Below are 19,379 nucleotides of genomic sequence, written 5' to 3' on the forward strand. Positions count from 1 at the left end.
TTAAGATATTTTGGATGAAAACCGGGAGCCTTGTGACTGTCCCATTGACTGCCGAGCAGTTAACACTGTCAAGTATAAAGTATAAAAACATTGTCAGAATAGTCCATCTGCTATCAGTGATTCAACTGTAATGTTATGAATCTACGAGAATAGTTTTTGTACGCAAAGAAAAAAATAAAAAGACTTTATTCAACAATTTGTATCCTCTGTGTCATCATAGCAAACTGCGTACACTGTTCTGTGTCAGCCGTGCCGCACGGATACGGTATTTTCAGTTTTTTTTTTTTTTTTTTATAAACAAATGTAGAAGACGTATCCATGCAGTGCGGCTGACGCAGAACAGCATACACAGTTTGCGTCCAGTGGATATTGCGTAGAAAAAAAAAATATTCTCGTAGCTTCATAACGTTACGGTTGAACTACTTGATGGCAGATGTGCTATTCTGACAATGTTTTTATAGTTTTCTGGGACTTGACAGTGTTTAGCAGTCAATGGGACAGTCACAAGCCTCCCGGTTTTCATCCAAAATATCTTAAATTGTGTTCCGAAGATGAACGACGCTTTTATGGGTTTGGAACGACATGGGGGTAAGTGATTAATGACAAAATTTTAATTTTGGGGTGGAGTAACCCTTTAAGAAAGCTACCGCTGAGGGAAGGGATCACATCATAGATAAAAAATTTATAAATTGGATTTATTTTAAGAGGTCATTGTACCATGAAAACATACTCCAACTTGCAGAACTAAAAGCACCCTCCACAGTACAAAAACAGCATTTGGGTCAATTATGTGTAAAATTAACCAAATTTCAGAAACTTCCCTGGCACTTTTTTTTTTTAAATAAATAGTGACAAAAGCCTAAATATTAAATGTCATGTATATTTAGTGAGGATTTATTTTTAGATCTCAGGTAAAAATTGTAATTTTGTAATAGTAAAGTACTTTGTAAATAAGAAGGTTATAACAATATTATCAATATCGAGATATCGACACCAAAACTGTCTTGATATTATTGCGGTCACATGATGATACAAAATGATAGGTCTTCTGGGCAAAAACTGTAGGTTTTTAAAATATATTAAACTTCTCATCAAATCTGTTTTCACTGCACGTTTCAAAGCAAAGTGCACACATTGTTGAAGTGATCAGCTCGTGATCCAGTGTTTTCCGCACCTCAGAATGATAAGACGGTATGACACAACTCTATTCTAGGGCTGTAACGATGTACCGGTATGACGGTCTATCGCGGTTTGAAAGTGCATGGTTATCCCGTAAATTTGCATATCTACAATTTATTTATTTTTTTATAATAAGGGAGGGAATCCCGGTGCAGTCGTGAACACGGAATTTACAGTATAACGAGGATGTCATGTAAAACGCGCAATCTGATCGATGGATAAATCAAAAGTATATTTTATATGTGTCTGTGAATATTAAAGCGCAAAGAGACTGCTATATAAATTATCTGCTTGTTTCTGCATGTCTCTGAGTGGCACCATTTTATCTACTACATACTTAAGTACGCATGACGGTAATGGTGTTTTCAGCATCTACATAAACATGCACATCACCAGAGCTGCTCTGTGAGAAAAACCATTGTCAAATACACTCTGAAACGCAAAGTTCCACTACAACCCGTCAAAACAAACATTTTAATTAATTTGAAATTATGACAGAAATATATTAGCATTGTACAATGTACTTCAAAGTTATAATAACAACAATGTTCTTTATAATAATGAATTTTTGTAAACATTATTCTTGTTTGTCCATGTTTTAACTTAGTATACCTCTGTTGTGCAGCTCTTTGCCAAAAATAAAAGTTGTTAAATTTTAATTTGATAACATTTTAAAACATTAATTAAAATGTTAAAGTGTGATATATATATACATAAGGTTTATAGCTTTATTTTTTTAATTATTATTTTTTTTTTTTATTAAATTAATTTATTTTTCAGAAGGGAGACTTCAATACTTTCATTGAAATGGTTTCAAGTTTGTTGCAATAAAGGATTTGTTCACACAAATATTTTTTTCTTATTCTTTTAAAAGTCCTTGTTACTGATAAAAATGATTGTTTAATATATACCGTGAAACCATGATTAGGGATGCTCCGATCAGGATTTTTGCAGCCGGTACCGAGTACCGATTTCTTGTCATGGTGATCGGCCAATACCGATGCCGATTCTGATGCTTCAAGGCAAGCTTTATATAACATATGTAATAATGTTATATACTGTAAATAATCACAAAAATTATTCCTTATACAGTGAACATTTAAATGTGCCTTTAAAATGGGGTTTATGCATAAGTTTAATTGAATTGTTTTTTTTGTCCTACTCAGACTTGTATTGGACAATGTTTAAGTTATATAAAATAAATAATTGGAGTATTTTGATGCAACTCATTGGGTTTAATTTAACATTGGACAAAATAAATAGAAACATTTAAACTCCAACATGGAGAAGTATGATGTAACTCATAAGGTTTAATGCTGTCTAATATAAGACTAAAGAGGAAAAAGAAAAAGAAACCTTTAAACTACTGACAGAACAAAACGGAGTAGTTCGATCACGGTTATATCTGCGGGCCCTGCAGATAATCGGTAATAAAAAAATGCATTCTGATTATTGGATAAAATAAATCATAAATTATGCAAATATTAACTACTGACTAGAGTGGCTACTATCAGCTCTGGTTCCTGTGGAGCCGTAACGCGCCGCAGACGTGTGCAGTGATGCGCCGATCCGCTCTAACACTGAATCTGCTGTTAAAAATTAACCATCCATTCATCATATCACTCGATCGGTACTCACTACATCATGTACGTCCTCACGTATTGACGTCATCAAATTGCGATCGGTTCGTGAGATCGGCTTAACCCTAACTGTAACCCTAATCCCTAACAAAGAACCACGGATGCTGCCCCTTCCAGTCTCCTGTGCAGCAGGAAGGCCAGTCACTGTTGTCTTAGCACTACCCACTCAGTGAGAACGGATAACACTGGGAAAACGTACCCATTCTATTTGGAACAGGAACGTTGCGGAAGTCCAATCCTTCCCTGAAGGTTTCATATATGCACTTTCATATAAGCACTTACATATACGGAAAATCGTTTAGGTAGTGAAGTGACATACTGCCAAGTATGGTGACCCATACTCAGAATTCGTGCTCTGCATTTAACCCATCCAACGTGCACACACACAGCAGTGAACACACACACACCGTGAACACACACCCAGAGCAGTGGGCAGCCATTTTATGCTGCAGCGCCCGGGGAGCAGTTGGGGGTTCGGTGCCTTGCTAAAGGACACCTCAGTCGTGGTATTGAGGGGTGGAGAGAGCGCTGGACATTCACTCCCCCCACCTACAATCCCTGCCGACCCGAGACTCGCACCCGCAACCTTTGGATTACGAGTCTGACTCTCTAACCATTAGGCCACGACTAAGAGGTGATTGGAACCCTCTTGAGGAATGGCAGAGAAGTCTGCCGGGGAAACATGGGATTGAAGCTATACCGTGGAGAATACACATATGGGATCCACTTAGGTCACTACATATGGCACCCTGCCTTCTACCGGTTCTTGTGGATTCATAGAGTGAGGGACCGGTGCCAAATACTATGCCATGTCTGGCTACCGAGGGGATGGAGGAGCTCAACAGGGCCTACAGTACGGACACTGTGGAGCGGTTTAGCAAGCTGACCCCAAGCAAGGGCCTCTCAGTGCTTCTACCTATTTGAGGTGAGAAAACAGGAGGATACCGGCTCAACACGAAGGCAAAACGTGTTGGGGGTCGCTCAGCCCACAGCTCTACAAATATCTGTCAGTGAAGCACCATGAGCCAGCACCTAGGAGGATGCAACACTTCTAGTAGAGCGAGCTCACAACCTGAGCGGACAGGGCACACCCTGTGCCTGATAAGCCAGGGTGATGGCATCCACTATATCCAGTGGGCCATCCTCTACTTGGAGATGGCGTTCCCCTTCTGCCGGCCTCCGTAACAGACAAAGAGCTGTTCTGAGATCTTGAAGCTTTGTGTCCGGTCCACGTACCATCTTAAGGCGCGGATGGGACAGAGCAAAGCTAGGGTCACTACCTGATCCCTGAAGGGGGTAATAGGAACCTTGGGCACATAGCCGGGCCAGGGCCTCAGGGTTACCAGGGAGTCAGCCGGCCCAAACTCTAGGCACGATTCGTTGACTGAAAATGTGTGCAGGTCCCCCACCCTCTTGATGGAGGCCAATGACACCAGGAGCAGAATTTTCATTGAAAGAAACTTTAGCTTGACTCACTGCAAAGGCTCAAATGGGCCGTGCTATAGTGCTCTGAGCACCAGAGTCAGGTCCCAAGAGGGTATATAGGGAGGACGAGGAGGATTCAATCTTCTCGCCCCCCTAAGGAACCTGATGACCAGGTCATGCTTCCCTACCAACTTCCCCTCCACGGAGTCGTGATAAGCAGATGTAGCAGCGACATAGACTTTAATGGTGGAGGGAGACAGCCTTCGCTCCAACCCTTGCTGCAGAAAGGAAAGCACGACTCTAATCGGGCATCTCCAGTGAGAAGAACACCACTCGACAAATAGGTTCCACTTAAAGGTGTAAGAGTGTCTCGTAGACTGTGCTCGCGCCGAAGTGATGGTGTCCGCTACCTCTTGGGGTAGGTCACCTAGAAACTCCACGTCCCATCCAGGGCCCACACATGGAGTTTCCAGAGTTCCGGACGCGGGTGCGACAGGGTACCCCATCTCTGAGTCAGTAGCTCCTTTCTCCCAGGAGTGCAGCTTGTGACAGCTTGTCTGCCGCACAGTTGAGCAGACCCGGATTATATAAATAAACAAACAAACATTATGAATGACACGAAGCGACCTCAGGTGCTTCTGTCTCCAGAGGAGGAGGTGGCGGGCGAGTTGCGACATGAGACAGAAGCACAGACCACCTTGTCAGTTGATGTACGCAACGGCCACAGCGTTGTCCGTACGGACCAGTACAAGCTTGCCTCGTAAGCGCCTTTGAGATGGTTCAAGGCAAGGCGCACTGCTAACAACTCTAGGCAATTGATAAGCCACTGCAATTGGGGGCCCGTCCACACACCCGAGACTGCTTGCCGGTTGTACGTGGCACCCCAGCCGATGATGGGCAGCAACAGCAGCCGAGCCTGCCGCAGCAGCAGCCATAGCCTCTGAAAATGTTTCAGTGGCACCGCTTTTCCTGGCTTTGAACATATTCAAGCAGTTCAGCACCGACTGAGCATGTTCCTCTGTGAGGCGTGCTGTATGTTCGATCAAATCCAACCTCCATACAGAGAAAAGTGATCCTCTGCATCGGACTGATCCCGAGACTGTGCTAATATAAGCCAATCGTCGAGATAGTTGAGGATGCGAACACCTTGCTCTCTAAGGGGAACAAGAGCCCCCTCCACAACTTTCGTGAAGACACTGGGGGAGAGGGACAGCCCGAAGGACAGGACCATGTACTGATATGCACATCCTTCGAACGCAAACCGCAGAAATGGTCTTTGGCACAGAAGGATCAACACAAAAGTACGCATCCTTCAGGTCGATCGCTTAGATGAGCTGGGTAGCGTTAGCCAGGCCCCCAGATACCGTACAAGGACGAGCAGAACCACCGACGTAACCGCAGTGAGGCAGCGAGGTGGAATGCAGGAACCCGGTTCGGGCGGCTCGTTAGAGGACCGAAAAGTGGTCTGAGTGTGCGGTGCAAGGTTTACCTGGTTCCATGTTTGGGCAAAGTGTGCGTGAGTAGGGCCTTTGATGATGCTCTTGAACCACCTGCTGCTGTCTGCTGGCAACAGAGGAGGATGGGTGTGGTCCAGTGTTGGTCCATCCGCGACTCTCGGTGTCCTCTTGAGACTCAGAGATAGAGAAAACTGCAGTCTGGGGAGCTGCAGTCGCAGATGGGTGGAGGCAGCAGCTGCCCGCCAGGGCAGGATGTAACAAATCGCCTCAGTCAGCTTCTGTGCAGCCGAGAACTGCTGGGCAAAGGAGTTAGCAGGTCGGTTTCTGGTAGTAAAAAGTGCAGTCCACGACCTGGTAAGCGCTTCATGCACATCTGGGAAGAAAGGCATCAGGGCGGGGCACTGAGAACTAACGCAGGCCACCCCCAGAAACCAATCGTCCAACCTTGAGGGCTCGGGGAGGTCTCCACTCAAGCCCTACCCTCTTGGCACCCCAGAAAAGCATAGCCATCATTTCTGGATCCGATTCAAGCTTTGCTACCATCCCAGAGGGCGGCAGCGCAGCCGAATCTTCCTCTCCAGAAAGCTCCAGCTCACTCTCCGATGCAGCGATTGACATCTGATCGTCGGGAGGAGTGCCGAAGGATACTGCTGGTATGCCCCTTCTAGAGGGCCCAGCATGTTCCTTTGGCAGCTCGACTGGTTGAGGAGTGCAAGAGGAGTGTTGGTCCCCCGAGGGATGGTTCTCTGGAGGGTTTGCCATCACGGTCCCCCTCAGACCGCCTGAGTTACTGCTTGAAGTAGCCACCGCCTGACTGCCGCCAGGAATAGAACTAGATTGAGGTAGAGGCAATGGAAATCCGCCCCTTTCGAGGTAATGGAGCCTGGTGCTCAACTTCGAGATGGTCATCTTCCTGCACTGAGACCATGACTCATCCACGAACGCTACCTCAGCATGCTTAATGCCCAGACACATGAGGCAGCGATTGTGATCATCACCCGGCGCCAGGTAACGACCACACGGGTGGAACATCATCTACACCAAGACGCAACGTTGTCTTTACAAAGATGCAATGTCAAGTTGGTACAGACACAACATTGACTTTAAAAAGACACGCCATACGTGAATGCTCTTTAAGGGAAAAGTGCTTTTTTAATGTGCTGAAGCACACAGGGGAGATGGCCGCCTGCAACATAAACAGGGGGTAATGCAGCCTGAAGTGTGCAACCCACTCGACAAAGGAAGATGACCGCCACTGTACCGCCATCCCACCAGCACAAATATTCTCCCAAGAGCATGCTGAACTTGAGTTTTCCATCAAAGAGTTGGTGAAGGAGCAGTACGAAGAGATATCGCTCTGCTCCGAAGCGAAAAGTTGAGTATGTGTTGTAAAAGTTGAGTATGTGCATTGGCTCGTTTAGTTTACACTCAAAGTAGATTGGTCTATCTAGCGAGATCCTCAATTTTGTCGGCCATCGACGTGACATCTCTGTGACCGACTGAAAGGGAACATGGGTTGGAGCTCTTAATTTTGAACTCTCAAAGTGCATTTTGATATCGTTACATCCCTTGCAAATAAACATCCATGACATTTAATATTTTGTCTTTCTTCTTAATTTGTGTATTTCTTTCACCAGAAGAAAAAAAAAAAAAATCAAAAACAATGTGTAAAATATGGTAAAACCTGTCAAAAGGTTGTTGTCAAAAGGATGTGAGGAGCACCTGCTTCTCCTCATATCTTTCTGATAAATATCAACATTAAGGCTAATTCACACTCCACCAATGGCACCAATCAACGGCAACCATTACCAGATTAAAGTATGTCACTTATCAGATATTCCTTGACCCAATGAATGGTGACTGAACATGTTCGCCGAAAACAAGTGCCGACCAGCAACAGGTGCCAACAAGGGTAACACACTGTTCTGACAAAAGTGTCCTTTGCCATTAATCAGTGTTTGTCGGTGCAAGGTGAAATAGCCTTTAGAATGGAGTAACTGAAAATTATTTTTAATAAGATCCCTGATCATATTGGTTTGATCAATTAAAAAAACTATACTGAAGGCAACAGCGATCTGACATCTTGCAAATATGTGATGTTACCCATTTCACATGGCAAGACGATAGCCTACCATAAGGCACTGACATTGAAGGCTTAAAGGCAATAATGTTATCAGTGAACTTCAGAGGGGAAAAATATTTTAATTAATAAACATGATATGACCCCTTTAACTGCTTATAATGCAATGTGTCTGAAGGGAAGTCATGGGCATTTCAGGTTTTATGGGATTTATGGCATTTTGGCAGCAGCTGAGATACTCACACACCCTGTCACCAAACAGATACAAGAACAACTGAGTCTCCAGCAGAAACAGTCGCAAGATTCAGTCTGTAGTTAAAGGATTAGTTCACTTTTAAAAAAAACTTTTGCTGATAATTTACTCACCCCCATGCCATCCAAGATGTCCATGTCTTTCTTTCTTCAGTCGAAAAGAAATTAAGGTTTTTGATGAAATCATTTCTCCATATAATGGACTTCATTGGGACCCAAACGGTTCAAGGTCCAAATGACAGTTTCAGTGCAGCTTCAAAGGGCTTTAAACGATACCAGACGATGAATAAGGGTGTTAAGGGTGTTATGGGTGTTATGTGTTATGAGTCCATCCAGGACTCTCACCATCAGCACTGGCGCCCCTCAGGGTTGCGTTCTCTCCCCACTGCTCTTCTCTCTCTACACGAATGACTGCACATCAAAGGACCCCTCTGTCAAGCTCCTGAAGTTTGCGGACGACACTACAGTCATAGGCCTCATCAAGGACGGTGACGAGTCTGCTTACAGACAGGAAGTTGAGCAGCTGGCTGTCTGGTGCAGTCTTAACAACCTGGAGCTGAACACGCTCAAAACTGTGGAGATGATAGTGGACTTCAGGAGAAACCCCCCTGCTCTCCCCCCACTCACCATCATGAACAGCACTGTGACTTCAGTAGAGTCATTCAGATTCCTGGGCACCACCATCTCTCAGGACCTGAAGTGGGACAATCACATTGACTCTATTGCGAAAAAGGCCCAGCAGAGGCTGTATTTCCTCCGCCAGCTAAGGAAGTTCAACCTGCCTCAGGAGCTGCTGAAACAGTTCTACTCTGCAATCATCGAGTCTGTCCTATGTTCTTCTATAACTGTTTGGTTTGGTTCAGCTACCAAAACAGACATCAGAAGACTACAACGGACAGTTAGGACTGCTGAGAGAATTATCGGTGCCCCTCTGCCCAGCCTCCAAGAACTTTACACCTCCAGAGTGAGGAAAAGGGCTAAGAAAGTCACTCTGGACCCCTCACACCCAGCACACTCTCTCTTTGTACTGTTGCCCTCTGGCCGGCGCTACAGATCACTGAGCACCAGAACAGCCAGACACAAGAACAGTTTTTTCCCCCAGGCCGTATCCCACCTGAACAACACATAACACACCCCGGTACTGTACATCTGTAAATAACCCATCAAACCTTCATCTGTACATAGGACACATGCACATTCACAGTTCTGTCTATGGTCATGTCTCTTTTCTGTATATTTTTATTTTTATTACTATTGTTATCCTTAATTATTGTATATTCTCTTCATTAGTGTTCTTTATCACCTTAATTATATGTTGTCTGCACTATGTTTGTACTTTCTGTACTGGAAGCTCCTAACACCAAGACAAATTCCTTGTGTGTGCAAACACACTTGGCAATAAAGCTCTTTCTGATTCTGATTCTGATGTAGCGAAACGATCGGTCATTTCAAAAATAAATAAAAAAGTTTAAGTTTTATAAGCACAAATGCTCGCCTTGCACTGTTCTGTGATGCGCGTTCGTGACGTCACGTAATACGCAATTACGTGGAAAAGGTCACGGTTGAGGTAGGCGGAAGTACCGAGTCAGTAGGCTTTTTAATATTAAAACACCCAGGATACGCACACGAAATGGGCATTTTAAACGATAAACTGACACAAAGACATTTGAATATGTGTATATGGTCCTCCTTCCGCACATTTGTAAACACTGACTCGGTACTTCCGCATAAGTCAACCGTGACCTTTTCAACGTCATTGCGTATTACATGACGTCATGAACATGCATCACAGAACAGAGCAAGGAGAGCATTTGTGCTTATAAAACTTAAACTTTTTTATTTATTTTTGAAATGACCGATCGTTTCGCTAGATAAGACCCTTATTCATCGTCTGGTATCGTTTAAAGCCCTTTGAAGCTGCACTGAAACTGTCATTTGGACCTTGAACCGTTTGGGTCCCAATGAAGTCCATTATATGGAGAATTGATTTCATCAAAAACCTTAATTTCTATTCGACTGAAGAAAGACAGACATGGACATCTTGGATGACATGGGGGTGAGTAAATAATCAGCAAAAGTTTTTTTAAAAGTGAACTAATCCTTTAAGGTCCCCAGACATCTGATACTGCACTCAGACTTAGTTGTTCTAGTTTGTTGGGCACAAATATGATGGCCCTGTGACCTACCATGCTTATGAATAAATGATAGTCCCTGCAATATCTGAAAGCTTATATTCCTGATGACTGACTCTGGAAACAATTTGGTTCTGGAGACAGAGAATCAGCATAGCTGTCAAAAAGTGCCGTTCGTCAAGCACAGTGACAACCATTTCAAAATGTTTTGACCAAGGTTACGTTTGCCTTCAAGGGATAGTTGGAAATGGAAAAAATGGAAATTATGTTATCATTTACTCGCCATCAAGTTGTTCTTTTGGTCAATTAAAAAGTTTCTGGTCACCATTGACTTCCATAGTATTTTTTCCATACTACAGAATCCAATGAGGGCCAGCAACTGGTTACCCACATTTTTTTAAAATAACTTTTTTTATGTTCAACAGAAGAAAGAAACTCAAAGATCTGGAACAACTTAATGGTGAGAAAATGATAACAGAATTTCCATTTTTGGGTGAACTATTCAGTTGTATACCAAAGGCATCAATAGTAAATGGCAGAGGGAATATGGAATCTCTTCATACCTGTCTTTCATGAGCTGGTAGAGGTTTTCTTTCATGTATTCAAAGACAAAGTACAAGTGATCATTCTCTCGTATCACCTCCTTTAACTTCACCACATTAGCATGATTCAGTTTCTTCAGTGACTGTAACATAGAAATGAAGAACACCAACAGAAACACTATGAACCCCCAGATTTTACAGTTGTGTCCGTGTTCGTTTACACTGTGTCTGAACCAGCTGCGACAACAATATTTGAATCACAAAACATTCCATTTCAGCAACATCATGGCTGGAATTATCATTATGTACCCAATAACAATGATAATCACAGGTACTGATTATGTGCGTTGTATAATCTTAAAGTTTAATTTTAGTTCAAATATCATTGTGCGGGATATTCCATAAAAAGTGACAATGGATAATATATATAATTTTAAGGAAAGAAGAACGGCCAAACTGTGAACTCTGTGTGAACAAACAAGTGTACTCCATGACAAAGACAGTATCTGTAAATATGTACATATTTTTAAAGGAGTCATCGGATAGCCATTTTTTCAAGTTGATATACTTTAGGGCAGTGTTTCCCATCCACTGTGCCGCGGCACACACTAGTGTGCCATTAGAGGTTGTCGGGTTTTTATAAAAAAAAATATCAAAAACTTCCTATCGCTATCATATTTTGTTATTATTGTTTTAAATCAGTGCTATTGATCATTGTTCTGTCGGTTTGTGGGTTTTACAAATATTTCACCTATGAAAAACATTCAAAACAGCTTGTGACTAAACCTCGTAAAGACATTGGATCCTCAAATTGTCAGTCAAACCTCATATCCCCACCTCCATTCAGAATGAAGTACCGCGATGCGCAGTTTGAAGACAGACGTCTACGTCTTCACAATGCAAGGGTAAATAAAGAACTGATGTTTGAATAAGTACAGCGTTTCCTTTACCCAAGAAACGCTGTCTATAAAGGCTAATGTTTTTGTGTGTTTAAATGGCAGAGAAGAGTCTTAGCATTTGCTGTCTAGTTGTAGCCAATACACTTTTATACATTTTAAATATCCTGTGCATAGTGGTTTGTCTTTTATATCGTGAGATATTGGCCAAATGTATTAAACAACAAGAGAAACTGAGAGCCCATATAGCTACAATAAACTTTATAACCTGCAAACTGATGAAAACGTAATGCGATTAATTAACTGCCTCAGATGTGGCCATTTTAATAATGGACAAAACACAGATCTCCATCATTCGGTCGTCAAAAACCTTATTAACGCCATTTGAGTATGATTTTCAGTAATTAAGTGCAAGTATCTGATCATATATAAAGCCAAAATACCAATTCTGATAATGCAATGTTTAATTATTGAAACTTTTCCCCTTTTTTTCTTTTTTTAATGCTTAGTGGTGTGCCTTGGGATTTGTTTTAGATGTCAAAACTGTCGCAACAGAAAAAAGGTTGGGAAACACTGCTTAAGGGTCTTAAAGAAAAGTCTATAACATACTTTTGTTAAAATTTCTCAATGGTAGTGTAAAACAACACCCTTTTTACCTTGTCAAAAACAGCTCTTTTCACAGCGATCCGTTTCGGTGCATGTCCCTTTAAATGATAATGAGCTCTGCTCACCCTGTCTCTCTCTTCCATGGGGTGACGAGCCATTCTCATGAGACTGTAAACTTTAGCTGCATTCGTCATGGAACTTGCTAACTAGCACATTATTAGGAAAGGCGATTAGCAAAGATTCATAAAAAAACCTTATATTCACTTCTTCTAGAGGTGACACAAATGATTTGCGTGAACATAGATGCATTTAGGTAGATCGGGGGGCGCATTCCCTTCAAAAACAAAAGTAATCCTCTGCGTCTTCAGCAGCTCAGATGTCAGAAATAAATGAAGACTGCTATGTTTAGTATTACATCCAAAAACAAAACACCTCAATCGCTAAGGAGACATTCTTGTCTACACCTGCGTCGAAACAATGGCAGACTGTTCAGTGTTTCCGCTACATTCATTCTGCCGTGGCGGCCCGCCACACCAAAAATCATCCCCGCCACGGCTGCAGCTTTTCAGTGACGTCACTCGATTAATTTACAGTCCCGTAATTTATAGTGGAGGAGACGTTAGTCACACACTAATTATTAAAAGGTGAGTATAATATAGCGCAAACTTAAGTGTAATCATAGTAGTGGTGTACGTTATGTGTAACGATTCGATTCAACCTCCAACATTACACAGTAGTTGTGAAACTGATCGCAGTTGATTCGTGGTCCGTACGGATCAGACCTCAAGGTTCGGTTCGCATGTGATTAACAGACTAATTGCAAAAATGAACCATCATAGAGTGAACGTTTATCATTTGTATGTGATTTATCTTGCCAATTTACACATTCGAGTGATTTTAAGCCATTCCAGCGCAAGACGAGGCGAATAGAACTTATTTCACTGTCTGTGCGCTGATTTCTGTGGCCACAGCTGCCGGACACGACGCCCGCGCACAGATTTTTAAGCACGCGCGAACACCGAGTTCATTCTTCATTCGCATTTCCTTGTGTTTGAACAGACGCATACATACAGAATTATGTGAAAATGGACGTCTCAACAATCATTCTCAATAACGCAGTCACTCATCTTCAGTGAACGAAAACAAGTTAGAAAGAAATGGCATGTGTATCATTATATTGGATCCGTGCATTCGGTCTTAAAGGGACAGCTGCCTATAAACACATGCTGTTATATATGACAGAAGAAAAGGAGCATGGTCTGAGAAACGGGTTATTATTTATGGGGATTGAAAAAAGAAAAAAAAAGAAAAAAACAAAGGGTGGAATTTTTATCATTACAGGGTGGTTGCGTACACACACTGCCAAGACACATTTCAGATCAAACAACATGTAAAAGTGAATTTTGCATCCGATGACCCCTTTAATAATAGTAAAATCTTTATTAGTTTGATGATTTAATGATCCATTTTATTGCCAGAGAGTGCTTGAAGAGCCTGCTCACAGGCTCTTCTGGCTGCAATTTGTCACTGATTTTGTTTTGTCTTATAGCCTTGTCTCAGATGGTGTGGACAGAGAAACTGCTTGTCGTATTGTGTCTGGTTAGGGCACAGTGTAAATCCTAAATGTCTGATGACAATTTAGAGTTTTAAAGGGGTCATATGATGTCTATTTTCCACAAGTTGATATGATTCTTTAGGGTTTTAATGAAAAGTCTATAATATATTTTGGTTAAAATTTGTCAATGGTAGTGTAAAAAACACCCTTTTTTATCTTGTCAAAATCAGCTCAGTTCATAGCAAGCCATTTTAGTGCATGTTCCTTTAAATGCTAATGAGCTCTGCTAATGAGCTCCCTCTCTTCCATGGGGTGATGAGCAGACTGTAAACTTTAGCCGCGAAACTTGCTAACTAGCACATTATTAGGAAAGGGCAATTTGCAAAGATTCATAAAAACCCTTATACTCAATTCTTCTGGGGGTGAAGCTGGATCATGAATGTTTCACGCAAACATATCAGAGGATGCATTCCCTTCAAAAAACGAAAGTAACGTTAATCCTCTGCGTCTTCAGCGGCTCAGATGTTGGGAGTAAATGACGACTGCTATGTTTATTATTACATCCAACAACAAAACACCTCAAATCGCTTAATCGGAGACATTCTTGTCTTCCCCTGCACCGGAGTCGACATAATGGCGGACAGCTCAAAGCTAACTCAGGGCGGGTCTAAGGTAAGATGGCCTTGTCAATCAACTATCGTGGGAGCGGCCTGTGCAGAACTATGTTATTCTGACAGGAATCTCAGAACAGCCTGATTTGAGAAAGGGGATTTTAAAAAAACACTGGGTGGATTTTTATTATTATAGGGTGGATGTATACACACACTTCCAACACACATTTATGTTCAAACAACATGTAAAGTGAATTTAGCATCCGATGACCCCTTTAAGTGATTATTGAAGGCTTCATATGTGTCCTGTGAGATCATACCTTGACCTCTCTCAGATTCATGCACTCTTCCCAGGAGTAGAACTTCCTCTTCATTCTGTGAGAAAAACAATGACCGATATATCTCCATGGTTTCATTACCAACAAACTGCTCAGGTAAACTAAAGGGGTTTAGTCTGAGCCTGAAAGTCCACATGGAATTATGTAAGAGAGAGCAGAGCTGATACTGAGGCAGGCTTGGCCACTTTCACTGCTTTCGCCGTCACACAGCTATCAATTTGCCTAGTGACCGCCTGTTCCTGCACAGTTACTACACGTAATAGGGGCATTTATAATTTACGCCACTAGCCCCCATTCACTGAGCAGACGTGTCTTGGAAGAATTTACACTTCCCATATGAATCCCATAGGAAAGTAGTATGAGGCAGGTTTATTATGACCCTCACTATAAAGAGATCACAAAAGAATGCAATATAATGTATAGCTACATACATGGAACAGGTATACAGATGCTGTTTTGATTTGTTTGTATCAGCTTTTTCTAATGTCAAGGGTTTGGGCAATACTAAAATGATCTTAGGGTTGAACATACAAACCAAAGAAGCTGATTAATATTAGGCACTTCAGGAGGAAAAACACAAGCAGTTACAATAAACCATACCACAGACACGGTTTTCATTAGTAAACAGAGTAAGAGTCTTCTCTGTCTGAAAGGCAGTCAGTTTTTCTCTCTTCAGAATAGGTATAAATCTAGTATACTCTCAAAGTTGATCCCATTTTCTTTGCACAATCTGATTTCTAAGTGAAAAGGCATTTTCAATGAGTAAAAGAATGTTTGGCATTAGCAATTTAGCAGATGTGAGGAAGTGAGGGCATTTGAGGTGTCAGTCAGAATAAAAACATGTTTTAGTGGCCGAGGAAGTTATTACATTTTGATAAGTTTCACATTTTATGTTGAATAACATGCAAAAGTGAATGTGTTATAAATTAATGTAGTCAATTTTGATTTCATGTTGACCTTAAATAAAGCATATTCAGCATCATCTGCACAATGAATTAAGATATGTCCAAATGCAATTGCATAACATCTTGTCTACTAATTGCCTTAATCTGGTGGATTTTTGAAGGCAGCACAGATGTATCCTTCATTACCTATGATATCCAACAACCCTGTGCATGCAGTTTGGTGGCTGATGAAGCAGTTTAAAGTAGTAATTAATCTGACTTTAATCTGACTAAAGACTGCATGATTATTTGAACTGACAAGCATTCTAAAGAATTTGCACAATATCATCAGATATTATTGTGCCTTGAAAGCCTAAGTTTCTTTAGAAGGTTTCTTCATACAAAGTCAAAGTGACTACTATCAGCTGAAGGGCAAGAGAGATGCCTTTGGATTTAGACACAGCCTGATTGTTTGACGCACCTTTTGATGGCCACTAGCTCTCCAGACTCATTGCTTTTCCCCATCAGAACACTGCCGTAGGTCCCATCACCTAGCTGCTTGAGTGTTGTGTAACGGTTCATCTTCACTCTCACCCAAAGAAAGAGTACTGATAGACGGATCCCTCTCCTCTCAGATCACCTGATCATATCGGTCCTGATGAGCTTAAGAGAAGTCAAGCAGTGAACGCCACTCCATCCCACTATTGGCACTGAAAACAAATACAGAAAATAGAACACAATGCTGTTTACTGTGTCTACTGAGTAACAGTACTGTATCATGTTGCTTAAATGTAATTTAATTGACATTAATCCATATATTTATTATCCACATATTACTGATGGCAAATTAATTTGAAGAACAATTAGTCATGTAATTATTTAGAAAATACATGTGCACAGTTTGCATATAGTTTGCTTGTTGATTTAGTTTAAAAAATAACTTGTCCATTGACCTTGATCCTTTTTTAAACAGTATATAGTCTCCATAAAACAGAAGTTGTAACCAACAAGTTATGCCATTTTGATTAAAGATTCCAAAGTAAAAAAAAAAAGGCTTTGATTTATTCTAACTATAATATTGATACTAATGTATAAAGCAAATGGTCATGACTTGTTTACGTTTTCATTATTTGATCACTGTTTTGCCTTTTTATTAAGTACTCCATGTAGTCTCTCAGTTAATATAAGATTGTGAAAGCTTCATGAATAGTTAATATCTTCATGTCTAATTTTTTTTTTTTAATGGAGTACAGCATGTCACACCACAGGACAACTACCCATGTAGTCAAATAATGAGATCTCTAAAAGTAAACACCATACATCAATCCAACATTTACAATAAAACTCTTTTGCGAGTACAGTGAACCTTCTCAGTGTTGTACATTAGACTTCAACTGGTCATTTGAGAAATGTCATCTCATGTGTTCCTGCATTATTGCTGCATGGGAAAGCACACTACAACTGAACATACATGAACAAAAAAAGTGGTTATTGCAAAAGTACATCAATTGCTTTAATTGTTCCTCCTGTAAATCTACACTGTTCTATTAGCATGATAGGGGATCGTATTAAACATTTGTTTTTTTTAGAGTATACAGCAGTTTTATGGGGCAAATGAGCCGGCTACTACAAGACAACACACACCAGTGAGATATCAACAAGATCTTGCATCATGGTCACGCTTTTGTGATCATCATCCATCAAATAGCAGCCAATGAGATTTACAGGCCGAGCAAACTGCACATTTTAATTTTGTCGTAAAGTAATGAGCAATGACCAATAACTGAACATAGGAGGTTGATGATGATATCTCAATTTGTCCTGAAATAACAAATAGTAAAAAAAAATCAACTGCTCTTTTAAAGTAGCTTCATGCAAATTGGGTAAACCTCACACAAATTATGTAACCCCAAAATAAAAAGAAAAGATTACATAGAACATTAAGCCTGTGTTAGGACCATTAAGATGTATTCATTTATTTAGTTTAGTTAGTTATTAGCATGGTTCTAAATAGATTTTAAATAAACTGTTCTGAACAGATTGTAGATGTGTGTATATTTTAACATGAACACACACATACACACAGTAATGCAAACTGGGGGGGAAACATGTTCAATGTGTGTTTGTGTGTAGAACTACAGTAATGCAAACTGGGGGTAAAATATTTTCAATGTTCTTGTTTATGTTCTTCAAAGACTGCATGATATTCACTTTGATAAAAAAGACCTTCACATGAAATGACACTTTTGACCAGCGCAGGGCAACATTTTAGGTTCGGGCTAAAGATTGTCACATCATTCGTCAATCCATTCTGCCAAAAAATACCTATAAACAGCACACAAAAAGCACACAGCTAACACCACTGCACTGAAATTTAACGTTAATCCAAATACATTATAAATATGCACAAATACATGAGGCCAAACATAACAGCGTTCCGTATGGGAAACAGAGTAAAGGTTCACAAAACAGACCTCTGTAAGTAATCTGGTTTAAGAAGAATTAGTGGATCTACAGAGGACGCAAGGAGTTAAGATGCTCCTCAAGGTCACTCAATAAGCTGAACACGTGTGAATTAGCATAGGGGAAGAAATCAACCTATAAGCATAAAATGCTACTAGAAACATGAATATACGAGTGTTACGAGACTGCATTTAAACATTACCAGCCTTATCTGTCAACCCTCAGGGTTATTTATTAGTGCTGCAACATAAAGACGTTTAATAAGCCACTAGAGTTGCGTCATTGATTATTATTCACCATTATTAATCTGAAATGTGTTTTTACTTGTCTCTTTTGGGTTGAGTGCAAATGTTATGCTTCGCATGATCTTCCGCGTAATTTTACACCGCAAACTCACCCGTTGTGATGGCACTCCTCCCTGTTAGTCGTTGCCTGTGTCTGTAGATATGACAGATGTGTTTAAGAGAGATACTGCGTGAGTTTATATCTCTGTTAAAGAGCTGTGATCCATCCTCACCCTGGCAACCGACACTCGCGACCGCTAACAACACACAGCCAGCCGGAAGTCTGGAGTCACGTGTCGTCGTGGATACGCAAAGGTTCATGGGGTTTGTTGTTCAAATAATTTAACTCCTTCAGTTCCGCTGACTTTCATAAATTCACGTATTTCATGCAGCATAACAGCAGGGTCTCATATAATGTAATCATAATTTAATACACCCAGTGTAACTGACCAGTTTCACCCACAAAATGAGAAACCGTGATATCCCGCGCTGTTTCACCGACAGGTGGCGCAATATGCTCACTTTCCAGATGCATAGCTAGCAGTTTGCCAAGGGGTAATCAGTATCTTCCAATTCAAATTAGACCAATATAAAAATATTTTTTTATTTAAAATGGAGAATCATAATTTGTGAAAAAGAAAATGCTAAAAAAGAATGCTATTTACACTAAATATAGTTAAAATTTATCTATAATTTATCTAAATATAGTTAGATGCCTTTTACCTAACATCAATGTTTTTCTCAGTATAAATGTGATCATTTTAGAGGGTTACAATTATCATAATAAGTGTACAATATTTTTTAAAAGCTGTTAGATTAAATTAGGATCTCAAAATCAGGTGATGTGAACAATGACCTCACTGGCCTCAATTTTGCAGTGCATAGTGACAAACAGCTGTTTATAAAAGTACTGTAGTGTTTTTGTTGGTGTCTTGGAAAGAAAAGACGATAAGTAGCCTACTTGATTGAAAACTTGTAGCCTACCATGTTTTTTTCTTTCTTTTTTCACATGTTGTAATCAGTGGAAATGTCCAA

General features: G+C 40.7%; 1 protein-coding gene across 8 annotated transcripts in view; it reads right to left on the reverse strand.

Annotated features, from left to right (window-relative positions):
* The window catches only part of LOC306865279 (serine/threonine-protein kinase MAK-like), a 78,095-nt gene extending 59,450 nt beyond the window's left edge, over positions 1–18,645 (reverse strand). For 2 of the 8 annotated variants that reach the window (XM_079409807.1, XM_079409804.1), the window contains exons 1-5: positions 18,458–18,645; positions 16,079–16,307; positions 14,696–14,750; positions 10,729–10,850; positions 10,220–10,299 (exon numbers count right to left, since the gene is read on the reverse strand). In XM_079409807.1, the coding sequence (XP_079265933.1) occupies positions 10,220–10,299; positions 10,729–10,850; positions 14,696–14,750; positions 16,079–16,179 (358 nt within the window). In that variant the 5' untranslated portion in view covers positions 16,180–16,307; positions 18,458–18,645. The remainder of the gene's footprint in view (positions 1–10,219; positions 10,300–10,728; positions 10,851–14,695; positions 14,751–16,078; positions 16,308–18,457) is intronic. The other 6 variants (XM_079409806.1, XM_079409803.1, XM_079409805.1 and 3 more) reach the window with 4 other exon arrangements.
* Between the last annotated feature and the right edge of the window lie 734 nt (positions 18,646–19,379).

The sequence above is a fragment of the Barbus barbus genome (assembly GCF_936440315.1).
Source record: "Barbus barbus genome assembly, chromosome: 46".
Taxonomy (NCBI): Eukaryota; Metazoa; Chordata; class Actinopteri; order Cypriniformes; family Cyprinidae; genus Barbus; species Barbus barbus.